The sequence below is a fragment of the Acyrthosiphon pisum genome, chromosome A1 (genome assembly GCF_005508785.2).
Source record: "Acyrthosiphon pisum isolate AL4f chromosome A1, pea_aphid_22Mar2018_4r6ur, whole genome shotgun sequence".
Lineage (NCBI taxonomy): Eukaryota > Metazoa > Arthropoda > Insecta > Hemiptera > Aphididae > Acyrthosiphon > Acyrthosiphon pisum.
The window spans coordinates 93442872-93458149 of NC_042494.1; the positions used below are offsets into that span (position 1 = coordinate 93442872).

At 34.3% G+C, this 15278-nt stretch overlaps 1 protein-coding gene across 4 annotated transcripts in view; it reads right to left on the minus strand.

Moving 5' to 3' along the window:
* The window catches only part of LOC100159393 (syntaxin-binding protein 5), a 149488-nt gene that overhangs the window by 1270 nt on the left and 132940 nt on the right, over positions 1-15278 (minus strand). For 3 of the 4 annotated variants that reach the window (XM_001952635.5, XM_008184503.3, XM_008184504.3), the window contains exons 14-21: positions 11083-11199; positions 10749-10871; positions 8005-8118; positions 7429-7710; positions 6222-6330; positions 4659-4742; positions 1164-1259; positions 972-1096 (exon numbers count right to left, since the gene is read on the minus strand). In XM_001952635.5, the coding sequence (XP_001952670.2) occupies positions 972-1096; positions 1164-1259; positions 4659-4742; positions 6222-6330; positions 7429-7710; positions 8005-8118; positions 10749-10871; positions 11083-11199 (1050 nt within the window). The remainder of the gene's footprint in view (positions 1-971; positions 1097-1163; positions 1260-4658; positions 4743-6221; positions 6331-7428; positions 7711-8004; positions 8119-10748; positions 10872-11082; positions 11200-15278) is intronic. The other variant, XM_008184502.3, reaches the window with a different exon arrangement.

Here is a 15278-nt window from a genome sequence, read left to right on the forward strand (position 1 = left end):
TTTAACCCAGAAAACTGAAATAAAGAAACCACAGTGCTTGATGTTACTGACGGTATAACAGTGATTGATGAAGACAAGAGAGCAAATAGGAAATAAAACCACCGCTGCGGAGAAATTTCTAAAAGTAATTGCTCGAAAGAATAAATGGATCGAAGGCAAAAAGTATAAGGGATTTTACAAGCGACATGCACAGTTGATACAAATCAGAGTAATTTCACATATATTATTGCAATTTACAGATTCGAGCAATATCATTCAGCCATCGGTATAGCTGCACCAAGCATTTATTATAACAATAATATTTCGTAAAAGAACTATATGTGTTGATATTTTATGTAACGTATATAACTTAAATTACGCATTTAACTACGTCCGATCAAAATCGCCACAAATAACGTTGAAATCGCAGGGACGAATAAACCCGAGACTAGTTCGGTTGCCGGACCCACGCACTCGGAACACAATCTTATAAGCCACCGAGTTTTTATCGGAATATCTGATTGAAATGTATATAATGTATAATAATACATAATATTATGTCTTTGGTCAAGATTTACAGCAGGTATACATTTACAGTACGTAGGCTGATCTACGAAATAATGCCATCCAGATCACGATAACAATTATAGGCACTTACCTATATTAACAATTACGCACATGGGGAGATAATATTAATCACAGTAGGTATGAAGAGTTGATTCATAAAAACTGAAATAAAATATCCAACCTATTAAATTCAATAATATCATTCGGAGCAATAAAAATTGCACTCAATTTTTAAAGTATAGAATTAAAAATTGTCCACGACGCGCGAAGTCATGATATATATTATGTAATATTCATTTAAAATATAACATGTCATTAGCGTTTTTACTTGTGGGGTATGTTAGTGGGTATGTGGTTAAAAAGTAAAAGGTTAGGGGTGGGTGTCGTTATTCTAAATGTATTTAATTAATGGAAATGTCACATACACAGTTCTTCACGGTCGATGGATCTAGAGCCACCTCCAAAGAGTCCAATGAAGAAACTTTGCTTAGGCGGTTCGGGCATCTCGTGCGGTTGGAACAGTTCACCCATCATTTCCGGTAGACTTTGGCTAAAACATCCGTTAAATATTGTGTTATGTCAAGGGAAAAAACGCCGTCACAATAAATACGACTCACCAGAATTCGGTGGAAACGGAAAATCTCTGCACCTCTGACGGCGTGTTCAAAAACAGTCCATGCCCCCGATTACTGAAGCAAAACGTCTTGGCAATTCTATAGAAATATACACACAAACATAAACGTTAACGACCGTATATGACGTAGAGACGTAGTTGAAAAAATAAATAAAAGATGATAAAATAATAATAACAAAAAACAATAATAATAATAATAATAATAATAATAATAATAATAATAACAAAACAAAAGTATTAAAAAAAAAATAATAACTCAGGACATATTCACACTCTATACATTTGCCAGTGTCCAATAATAATAACAATAATATTAATATTAGAATAACAAATAAAATAAAAAAAATGTTTAAAAAAAACTCTACAGACGCTATATAGACTATAATAAATATATTTGGTGAAAAATAACGAAAACCCTAATTTTTCGTTGTGGCCTTTGTACAAAATTACACTCGACACAATGACTAATGCTGTGTAGTAGTACACACACGATTGATTTGTTTAACTGTACACAAGTATGATATTTATATGCGTTTAGCTCGTAAAATATAATATAATATATACAATTATTATAATATGTGTTAAGTCTTTTTACTATTCGGCGAGAACTAATAGGAGCGCCTTGATCCTGTTCCGTTGTATTTGTACATATATATATATATATTTATTGTGCTTTTCTAAAATATAGGTTTGGTGTGCAAATGATAGAGGGTCTTCGCAATGTATCCAAAAACTCGTAAGAAATGTGTAGTTATATTATAAATTATTGTCGTGTGGTCAGACACGTTAAATATTTTCAATGTTGCCCAGTCGTTCAACGACTGTATATCGATCTGTATACGAGTTTGTGGATTTCGAAGACGTGCACGATAATAGTTTGAAGGTTAACGGGAATTGAAAGTATATAACATAGGATATCAGATATAGCTAAGAAGATTATAGACTTATGTTAGGGTGAGTGATTGGTGTATAGTATATAATAATATGATAGCCTCGTTTCATTTAGACTTTGGTCGCGATATAGTTTCCTAGTAAAAACCAAATCAGATAGCTTGTTGCAATATTTACAGTCGAGTGCTAGGTAATATTATATTATATAATATATAATATAATGTTTTGATAGATAAACAAGTTTGAAAATTTCATGCAAAACAAAAACAAATTGAAATAAAAAATGATTGTTATATTAAAGCATGGGGTTAACGTGCTGCACGACCAGAATAATAATAATAATAATAATAATAATAATAATAATAATAATAATAATAATAATAATAATATTAATCAATAATATAATGGTTCTTTTAAAATTGTTTTCGTAATTTATTCGTACGTTTCAGCAGTCCGGCGATAATCCGTAACGGACATTGTCAAATATTTAATATATATATGTACGAGAAATTTCCGGAACCGGCGTTTTCAGATATAGTAAACTTCCGGGATTTCCGAATATCTCGGAAAATCCATAGTCCAAGGTTGTCACCCGGACTTTTGAAACGCACTGGAAGCATTATAAAGCTTCCGACGATAATTTGATTTCAGTTCAAAAAATATAAAACAAAAATAGCGTACATGTATAATAATACAAATGGACTTGGATTCAATCAACAGCACGAGAACAGATGCATGAAAACGACGGGAAAAGCCGTACACGGGTGGGGGTAAAGGGTCGTCAAAAAAAGCCGAGCGTCACATAATGCAGCTGCATTTCATTATATATATATGTAGGTTATACGTTCACTTGGGCGCGAGCCGTTGGACGGGACGGAGTTATTGGGTTAGGTATCCATGCCAAAGGAGACGGTATAGCTAGGTGTAGGTAGGTCAAGGGTAAATCTGAAGGTAAATCAAAACCAGAAAAGATCTAAGTGCAAGTGTGTTACTGTACATTTGTGTCAGGACCGAGCCGTTAGACGTACTTGGGGGGAGGCGGGTATACCGTATATATGTATATTGTATATCATATAATGTTTGTATGTTATTGTAGCCATGTATCACGGGCGGTACGAGTGTCTGTGATGGCTTGGTCAACAAAAAGGTTGTAATATCAAGATGTCTTCAAAGATTACACTACAATACAGTATATGTATATAATATATACTATATAATTATATATATATATATATATATATATCGGTTCATTTTTATGTATCTCGTATGCGCTGTCAAGAAAATACCTCCCTCGAATTATATTAGATTGCAGTGGTCTATTACATTAATGACACGGACATGAAATCATTATTTCTTTTTTCATACATTTATACATGGGGTGAACTGTGAACATTTTAATATTATTTCAAAACTTTGATGTTTGTAATAATACGGTTCGGGGTATGCATGGGTATATTACGCGTGGTATGAAAACTTTTTGGATAATATATACGCAAGTCGTCATTAAATGATAAGCATCGTAACTTTATTCGCCAAATAAGGTTTCTATGCAGCGAAACAAATATATATATATATATTTAGGTTCAAAGTTCGAATTAAACTCTCAAGACAAACGGAATTCACGGCTATTGTAAATATAATAACTATTGACGTATGAATAATCTAGAAGGTGTAGCAACTGTATTAAGAAATGAAATCGTCCAATAAAGTTTAATAATAAAAAAAAAAAAAACAATAAAAACCAACGTGTAACATTGACGTAGAATTTACGGGCTGCAAATTCCAGACGATATTATAAATTTATAACGCTTGTAACAGTATTCTGTTTTGAAATCGAATTCAGTGAAAATAATAAATTTCATTTTAAAAGTGTTGTATACAACTGTACAAGTAAGTATTGAAGTATATACACACATGCGTATATATGTAGGTACCTACTTGTCGCTGAGAATGCAATAACACTATTGATAAAATCAAAACCATCGGGTTACTGGAACGGAACAATTGAAATATTAAAGTTGTGTGATGTAAAATAAAAGAGGCGTCGAAGGGGATACTAACAATATTTATGTGTGAATGCGCTTTTTGTATTTGTATTACAGATAAATCGGTTTTACAAGATATATAATATTATTGTATTGATATTTTTGTCGCGTTAAAATTCGATCTGACTTCGTCTAATATTAATATAGACGATCGGGTAAAATTGGTTAGTAAGACGGGTATTCGTGGTGAAAATGTCCGCGTTATCAAAAGAAAAAAAAATTACGTATAATCCACTTTATAATAATTAATAAGACATGCGAGAAAATACATTTTGAAATTGTCATCAAAAAAAATATGTTTAAGTACTAATCAAATGGCATTTGATTTATGCACATTTACTAGTTAGTATTATATTATAGTATTGACCGTCTAACAGCTCGTGTCTCTATATATACACTGACATGTATAATGTGTGTTCTGTCTGTATGTGTGTGTGTGTGTGTGTGTGTGTGTGTGTGTGTGAGAGAGTGAGTGTGTATGTATGTACATGTGTGTGTATGTGTGTAACGTTGTATTGGCGTTCCTAGTGTTCACGACTTACTGGTCAGTGTCTTCATTGACAAACATCTGTTGGCCCCATATGGATAACATTGGGTCAACTATGCCCTGTTTCTGGGTCTGAAAACTGGCCACAATACAAACCATAGAGATAATAAACACTAATAAACACATTGTCCGAGGCGAAAAATAACCAAATATGGTTAAGTATTTTTTTTTTTTTTAAATAATTCTATAGTTCATAGACGGTCACGGTAAATTTATCACAATATGACCGTCTCAAAGTAAAACTGACCATAATTATGTATTTAATAAGTACTAAAAATTATCAAATAGTAACCATCACACGCACATAATTTATTGTGTTTGATGTTGTCATGATAATATATCATAAAAATACTATACACTGTGGTATACAATATTATTAGGTATTATTATTATATGGTATTTAATATGCACGTAATAATATAATGATAAGTCCATTATAAAACATGGAGTAACAATAAAAAAATTGTAGAAACCTCGCGACCTCTTTCGATATAAAATCGACGTATTTGAATTGAAACCTTTAAACCACAATAGGTATAATATATGTTGGTGAACTTGGAATATTTAACATCGAAATCGTTCTGAGATGGTAAATAATTTGGGAGAAAATATAAAAAAAATTGTGTAGGAGGTATTGAGAAAATCGAATAAAAAAAAAAAACACCTCACGTTTTATAACCATGGACGACATCATATAATATTACACGTATAATACGCTTATCTATACGATATCTTTACCTTAAAATATACTAAGTAATGATATTCGCAGAGAGTGAAACGAACAAGGTCATTTCGACGCGGTCGACTTGGCATAATGCCATTTCAGCGCCAAACGAAAAATAAATAAATATATATATATTACCCGCGGGTTGTAGTCATTTCTTAAGCATCGATTTTTTTTTTCTCCTTGGCCGGGTAAAAAGCAGGAAATTGAAACTACGCTTAATCTGTTTCCGAAACCGATTTTTCAACGGGATGGCATTTTATTAATTTCGAGAAAAAAATATGACATACGACCGCGTGTATTATAGGTATATATATATAATAATAACATTATCGCGATTAAAATGTACGACGAACGTCGAAAATTCGCAGCGCGTCGCCAACCACATTCGCCCCACACGTATTATATATAGGTACATAATATGGGTATATACACAGCGAAATGTGTTTATATTATAATCGCATATCGTATACCGCGATCGGGCCCGAAAATAAAACGCCATTTGATTTTACCCCACCCAACAGACATCGTCACACACGTTCGTGATAAAATATATTTATAAATCCAAACGAAAAATGTTACCCTCGTGTGCCACGCGTACCCTTTAATCCAGGCCCGACGACGATATATTATTATATTATGGGTACCTACGAGCTTTTCAATATAATATACGATTTATTATAAAGTATAGGTATAGGTATATGTATAGGTTCGGCGAGTCTCCTCGTGAAACGCGCACCTATTGGAGAAAACACCAAAATCGAAACAGAAAGGGAATGGATAAATAAAACGAGCGCGCGACGATAACATCGTCGCTGTCCGCATGGTACCTACCTCAGATCGGAGAGCGCCAGGAAGTCGACGTCCACCAGCACCTTGAGACTCGGCAGGCTGTAGATGTTTATGTGGCCGTTGGATATGTAACACGCCAGGCATACGCTATCTGCAAACGACAGTAAATTTATCGAGTCAGGAAGCGTGCAGCGAGCGAGCATAAGCATAATATTAGATTAGGTCGAGATTCAGCTGTTTTTACAGTCTGAGCGACGCGATAAGAGAGTTGAAGTCGACGATCGCTACGATAGGTAGCCAATGTGCAGTAGACGACTCTGCAGCATAGGTCGTAGAATATAATGTTCAACCGGGAGATCAATTCATTGTCATATATATTCTAGTATTTTTTTTTTTTTTTATAGATATTATATAACTGTCAGATATTTTTATCGATAGCGGCGATACAAAACCGTGTCTACAAAAAAGGACTTTCGGGGAGGATTTGTAGAATAAAAACCACGCGCTATTGCGTAAACTTTAATATTGAAAACTTGAAATTGAATTCCACACTTTCGGGGAGTTAACGCTCCCACCGGATATACGGTATCACGCAAAAATAATATGTTGCCAATATAATATATAGGTACCTATATTTATATTATTCAGTTTGACGTGACCAAAAAAAAAGATCCGTTCTATCGTGTCACCAGCAATCTGTAGTGTACGCGCATCTCGATGGGATATAATATGATTCGGACGTATACGCGAAATCACGTACCTACGACGTGGAAATATGACTGAACGGAAAAAAATGTATATAATTTTTATACCAGAGCCGCGGTGATGAATGCATAACGCGTTACCCGTTTACGTTGTTTCAGAGATCGACAACGATCATTACAAGCTGCAGCAGCTGTTCGTCTCTCCCTCGAACTCCTTTTTTTTTCCGGACGATCGTCCGGAACCTATATACCAGGGGTCCGCAGTTAAATTCCACGGTGGTCTCATTTTGGGGAATTGAGTTTCCCCTATACGTAGAGCCAAAATACATCCAAATACAACATGAAAATAGATCAAACATCAGCTATTATATGTGCGGGGAAACCAGCATTAAAAAAAATAAATACTCTTGGCGGTCAAGTTATTTCCTATCCACGGCTCGGACTTGGCTCGCGGGCTGCTTATCTCCGACCCCCGATATATGCCCATACCACTCTACACCGCAGACGGACACCCGGTACTATACCTGGAGTGCCGGCGGGATTACCTTTCATGGATATGACTTCGGATTTGACCATGAAGTCGGCGTCGGGTATCACATATTTGGAGACGCAGTTCTGCGACGGCAGGGCCACCACCCTGACCTGTTTCTCGCTGACGATGGTCACGAACTGCCGGTCGCACGACACCTGCGACTGTTGCTGGAGCTGCGCGACGCCCGAACCGCCGACGCCGCCACCACCGCCGGGGTTGCTGGACACGCTCTCCGAGCTCCCCGTCAGCGCCGGCGACATGCGGTTCAGCCCGCTCGAGTTTTTGGTCGGCGTTTCTGCAACACGACCGGGTCATTATAGTAATTACGTATAAGTAGGTGGGTATATAATAGTATTATCGTCGCATACAGTTATGTCGAATCGCAAAAAAAAATGTATATGAAAAAATAACCCCCCCCCCGAAACGATCTATATAGCCGAGCTAGTATATATATAGGTCGGGTCGGGTCAGGTCGGGTCGCGTTCGGTTAGGTCGGCCGATGATTTAATGTTTCCGCGAGCGCCACGACCTCGGGCGACGAGCGACAATTTGTTATATGATATAATTTTATATGATGAACGGTGTTTACTTTGTTTGTCTCGGCCCTCGTCTCTCCACGCTTCGTACGCGTAGGGTATTAATGCGCCGTTGCAGTCCAGGAACGACATGGTAAGCACTCCGCCCTTCAGTCTGAATATCGTACCTATAAGTGCGAAAAAAAACCGCAAAAATTAAAACAATTTATCCTTTGGAAACGTCGCTAGCCGGAGCATTGCTGCGCGTGAATCAAAGTGGCAACGGTTTTAAACAATTCATACATTTGTATATACGGACAAATGTGGTTCGACGCGGTAATAACCTAAACTGTGGTGATACACGGATGACTACGCGAGTACGGTTAGGTTAAGAACAGACCGGAGCGTATATGTATATCTTTGCACCTTCGATATCGATATATATATAGGTTTATGTAAATCGGAACGTAAAACGAAATGTCCGTCGTAAATTCGTACAGTGGTTTGGGTATTCGAGACGAACGGCGCCGTATCTGAACACACCGAATGCATAAGCAGTCGAAATGTGTACATGTAGACATAATATCTATCCGTTTACATCAGAGTGCTACACTCTCATTTCCTTAAGTAGATTTTCGAGATTAGAAAAAAAAATGTTGAGTCATAGAAACGCTATCATTACGTTTACTTTTTTTAAATTTATCATACCCAAAACGAAACATTTTAGTACAAGATTATGAATAATTATGAACGATTCACCGCAATTTACGTTATTTATATAATATATAAAATTATCTGAATAATAGACCGAGAAAATTCTATAGTTTTTCTCAAAATGTAGGTATGTAAAGCGACCGCTAAAATATTTCATATATTGTAATACATTTTTTTTAGTATTGTCACAGTGTAATACAATATTAATATATTATCTTTTTTTTTTTTTTATACTTTTGACAGATAAAAAGACTGACCAGGTGTAGTTTTTTGAATGTATCCATTGCGCAGCTGTGTGTAAGGATTTTAAGTTTATGTGTGCAGCCTTTCATCGTGTGCGTCTGCGAAAGACCCTACAGATATATACCAGATTGACAGACTTAAAGACGATTTGAAATAGTCTTATACGGTCTGTTTGCCGACACGATTAATCTTCGAACTTAAGCATCCGATCAGGCCGAAATATTTACACAAATAATCACTATATATAATATCTACTCCACTCGCACACATATATTATATCCGATTCGGTTTATTGTGATATTATTTTAAACGTATATGATATTAAAATGTATTATAAGATATTTTGTCGTCCATCGGTTGAAAACGATTTTCGTACCGATTGGTCCAGACAGCATTTTGTAATGATAATATTATAATAATATTTTTAGTCAAACATTTTCTGTCTGGGGAGTGCTCGTTACGTGTTGGCGATCGAGCTTTAGCGTGAAAATTGCTAAACTTTTCTAAATGAAAAATTATCGCGCAACTCCTTTTTTATTTTTAAATCGTGTTGTTGCTTTTATTCACGCAGTTTTAAGTGCGTACGCCGTTTATTGTTATTATTACACTTTTGTATTATGTGTTTTATATTCATATTGTTCAATAAAATCTGCAAGCTTAGAGTTTATCGTTTAATTAAATATCGCGAGTCTTACGAGTGCAGTAACGAATGTACTCGATAACTGTTTTCATTTTATATTCTTAATTTACGATTTGTAATTAAGTACGCATTAAGAAAAACAAAAAATGTCCTATAAAAGCACAATATAATGTATTTATTATTTATATATTATGTACAAAATAAAGGCAATAATACAGTCTTTTAATTATTAAAATACCTACATTATTGTAGAATTAGAGACTTTACTACGTTAGTTTTTTGATGAAGCATTTTTTGTTTTTTAAAGGTTCAAATAATTTAAAATTCTATGCAAGTATTCATTTAGTTCAGTGAACCTAAAGTAATTTCAAAAAGAAAAGTTTTAAGAGTAATTAATTTCGTAAATAACGTTTTAGGTATTTGAGTTACGTCTTAGGTTTTTTTTTTTTACTCAAAAACAAAGTAAGATGTAAAGAGATGGGATGTTAAACATGATAAATTATAATATATTTTATATCCATTGTATACGATACGTCTCAGTTGTCTGTGAATATAAAACAGTGAGTCGAAATTACCAATTAAACATTTTTAAAATATGCAAAACCTATTGAAACAGATTGCAAAATATAATACATTTAGAACGAGCGAAATAAAAATCGAGATTTAAATTGTGCGTTTGTCTGGACCGATTAACTTAATATATAAATATAATACACGGCGGTGTATTGTGTTTAGTATATATTATTATGTATAAATTTATATATATTTTCCAGCAGTATACGTCCTATTTGTATATACGCAATAAATGGTATTTAATGTCTCGAGTGCTGCTTGTAAATACGATCACAAAAACAGCGCAAAAGAAAAAAAACACTAGAACATTATTCGCGTCATTCGGAGCATTAATAGTCGCTCGACAATTATACGTATTATATACGACGAACGATGTAATCAGATTACGGTGCGCATATTATTATATTTGCAATTTTTTTTCCGTTTTAATTTAATCTGCAAATTATCCGGGGCGAATCTAATGACCTACATACGGGTGACGTTGCCGGAAATGAATAGTACACACAGACCAAAAACAAAAAACAAAAAAAAAGATATGAAAATACGATTTCGTCAACTGACGAAAAGCGTTGATATTTTCAAAGCGAATTCGTACTCGTATAGGCTGGGGCGAGTGAGGGGGAGAGAGAAGAGAAGGAAAAAACTCACCACAAGGAGCGACGGTTACGGGCTGCGTGGTCCTGGGCTCTCCGGAGGGTGGTAGATTGATCATTATGGTGAGCACCGATCCCACGCTGGTGCCTATCCAGAGGGTCGGGAAGTTAGACGGATCTGAAACGAAAGCGTAAAGAAAAATGCGAAAATTATACACAGAGTCAACAATATAATAATAATATATATATAAGAATTATAATAGCGGAGGAACAAAGCTTTGGACGGGAACGGGAGGATGAAGAGGAGTGACCGCGTAGTGGCGATCTAGTGGTGTGGTGAAGGAGGACATTATATGAGAAGGTACTCGAAAAACTCATTAGGTAGGTACCGGATTTCTTCGTGTACGAATCGCCGAACGTCAAACATTGTATCGACTCCGTGGTGATGTTGTCTAAGCTCGACATGCTAGAACTCCGCGATCTGGAGAACGAGCTGTCCAACTTGTCTAGACGGGAAAAAAACGACATGCGTAAGTCAATCGAATAACATACGTGTGCAGTAGTAATAATATAATATAATAAGATTATGTGGTTTAAATTATAAAAGCGGTTTGTATTATTAACATTATAATATTATGTATTTTTTGAAAAGTGTTAACCATAATTATAATAGATAATAATATATTATAATAATGTCAGTTAGAAGAAAAATCGACTGTTTATAGTTAGTAAGAACAATATAGAAATTATTACATTTAATTTTATATACGTGCACCACAAAAAGCGTATACTCATGCATAGTATAGTATATAACGACGTATTAAACGTAATAATATATATATATGTTATATATGTATACTTATATACTTAGCTTATATACTGTATATAATATTATACACAGGTTGTTATTACGATATACAATTGATATAATATAATATGTACATTGATAAGACAGGTAAAGCAATAGGTAAAAAAACGTGCAAAAGTGCGCATGCCAAGCGATATGTGGTATATTTACAACTTTCCGTTACCGAATGTTTTTACATTTTTATTTACAGCGTTTGCGACGGTTTTTAAGTATGTATTTACAATTTTTTTTTACGCAATTTAATATATAATATTATTAACATGTATATATTATAAACTGATGATAATATTGCTTACACGCGGGTCGTGTATACTGATTAACGATTTGATATAATAACGATAATATATTATTGTAATCGTATTGTTTGATAGTATTACTATTATGTATATAATATATGTACATTACATAAATTTATGTATATAGTAATATACAGTAAATATAAGTGTGTGTGTGTGTTGTAAAAAAACGCGTAACACAGCACACACGCGGGCCGCTGCAGCGTTATAATATAATAACAGTGTAATGTAACAATAACTTCGCGTAGGTTTAAGTCTATATAGATGAGTTAAGTACGTATAGGTATATATTATGCCGAATGTGTATAATCTATAGGTAAGTATATATACAGCGCGCGCGTCGTCGGGGCCGGTTCGATGAGCGCTGCCAAGAGTCACACATAATATATAATAGAGACACAACAAATTTGTGTTTTGGTATAAAGGCTCAAAAAACCATAAGAAGAAAAGGTATAAGAAATACGATTAAGAAACAAAAAAAACAAGACAAAAACACATTAATCTAATATTAAGAGAGAGAGAGAGATGATAATATATAGATAAGGATAGATAGGGCGAAAGATCAAAGAGGATAGAGAAAGGGTTATGTATTACGTACATGTAATAATATATTATTTATATAGTGATAGAGAGCGGTGGGTCACACGGGTGTGGCCAGACACAAGTCAAAGCAGACAGTTGTAATATAATAATATAACACAATGTGGAAGAGGCGATAGATGGTTCAATATAATATAATATGTATGTACATACATTTATATATAGTCACATAACAAAGAATATACGTCACACACTAGTTTTGGTAGTCACACATCGCCGCTCGTATATATATATATTATGATGATATTTTTTTATTTCTTATTTTTTTTTAAATACGACGACGGTACGACACACGCTTATTATAATATATTATTATTATCATCATTATATCATAGCAGTTATATAGAGGGGGTGTACAATCCATACATTTTGGGTATGGGATATATAGGCCTACGTCGCGTTTGTTTGAAATTATTCACTTTTAGTCGAATTACACGTGTTGGTGTGGGCAGGGGGAAGGGAGTTTGGTAGAATATTATGATCACATATATTTTATTTGGCCATGCGGATGGGGGTAAAATAAAACTCTACGACATGTACAATGTTATATCATATTATGTATAATAATGTAATATGTTATAGGCATGAGTCAAATGACACTACGGAATAATGTATAATAAAAATAATGTGGACGACTTTTGTTGTAAATAATGATATTGTATTAACATATAGAGCGATATGTTATCATGTTTTAAAGTGATTGATTCTTAATAATAATGGGGGAAAAAAAAAGAAAGAAAAATAATAAACGGTCGTTACAATTGATATAGAGGTATTATGACGGTTGCGTTTCATGATGACTTCTATAAACTATATAATTTTATATGGTATCGATAAAATCATGCTATAAATTAATAATGATATACCCAAAACCCTGTGCAGGTATATTATGCAATATAATGTAATACACTCGATGACGAGAGTGCACCACCGGGTTAATGATACCTATATCCATGTGGGGCTCGGGACTTCCGTGGACGATAAAAAATAACCTTAATAAAATGTGCAAGATTTGTACGAGTAAAAGAATCAATAGACATGCCACCGACTTGTTGGTTCGTAAAAACGTATTTGTATATTCTCAGAACGGAATCGTTATCGATTTGATTTTTTACAATAATATTGTTTAGGTGTTAAAATGCGTACAACGTACACCATTATGTTATATACTGCTTCATTTGCAGAATGACTGTATATGAACATTAAAAAGTAAGTATAGGTAATAGTGTATAGATAATTATTGAAACCACGACCTTACGATTTGGTAAGGTCCGCGTTAAAAAAACGGCGTTCTTTCCGTCCGCTAAAAATTATTATTATTGCGCGCTTCTACGGAGGTATATTTCTTTTCAGTTTCAAATCCAAATTTGGACACGTAAAGCAATAAAAACAATAAAATATAATAATATATGGATATATATATATACAAGGTATATCATAAAGGGTTTGTATCGTCACGCGGAACTCCTTAATTATCATAAAAAATCTCTTTAAGCATATTCAACAATTTAAAAATCAGAATTTCAAAATGTATCATATATTAAATTATGAAATGAGGAGGGGGGATCGTGCTTGATGAATCACTCTGTATAATGCTTAAAAAATAAAAATACGCTCAATGTGCAACCGTGCAACGATATTATATGCATTCGCCACCGTCAAATCGTCCCGAGCCCCCAAAAGATATTAACATAATACCAACACATTAAACACATATACACCGTTATATATATATATATATATATATATATATATATATAATATATAAATAATATATATACATACACTAAGTCATTTGAATGGGACAACAGTTGTTGTTGTTGGACGGCTATCTGCACACGAGAATGGGTCATTAAATGCAGTGATTTCGACCGGTCATCGTTAGCTGATATAGTATAAATAATATATATTATCACAGTGGCTATATACCGTCATACACCAGAGTGCAAAATAATTTAATATGAAAGATAATAAATACTATGATCCGTTCGTATACCCTACGCGCGCGTATCTTTTTTGTACGGCGGCGGTTATTAAATAATAATATTATTGCTGTGCATAAAAAATAATTATTCGTTCGGACGATGCAGGTATATCAAAAAACGCGTCTGCGTCGGAACGCGAGCGCATATTGGCATATTATTATTATTATTATTATTATTATTATTATTATAGTCATCGTCGCGGGTATAAAAAATATTATATTATTATTATTGTTATATAATCGGAGACCGTGCGGCAGCGTGTGTTCGTACTTTATCGTTATCCCGAAGCGTATCTCTCTATATATACATTATATTGTAATATAAGTATAACGGCGGCGGCGTACCTAACGCAATAACCGTATCCGAACGATATATCGTATGTGGAAGAGAGAAAAAAAATCAATACGATTCGAATTACGCGCGCGTAGCCGTGTCATAACGATATTAGGTGTAGCATTATGTATAATAATATACTCGTAATAAGCACTGCTGCAGAGGGTATAAAACGGAGCGTATTGCCGTCACGGGCTTGCAAAAGTATAGATTTTCAATTTTTTTTTTTTTTTTTTGCAAGACGTATACGATTTTAAATGATAACGACTCGGCGCAACGCAACGCGAAACGGCATAACACGAGTCATAATACCGTTGTAGGTGGGTATATCGAGAAACGCGAGTAATATAGGCGCATCCGAGTTGGGTCCCTAATTAAAAATTGCTATACTAGTTGGGTCCGGCATTATTTTAGGTACTACACCAGTTGGGTCCATGTTTTTTCAGGTACTGCATTAGTTGGGTCCTAATTTTTCGGTTACTACACTATTTGGATCCCGAATC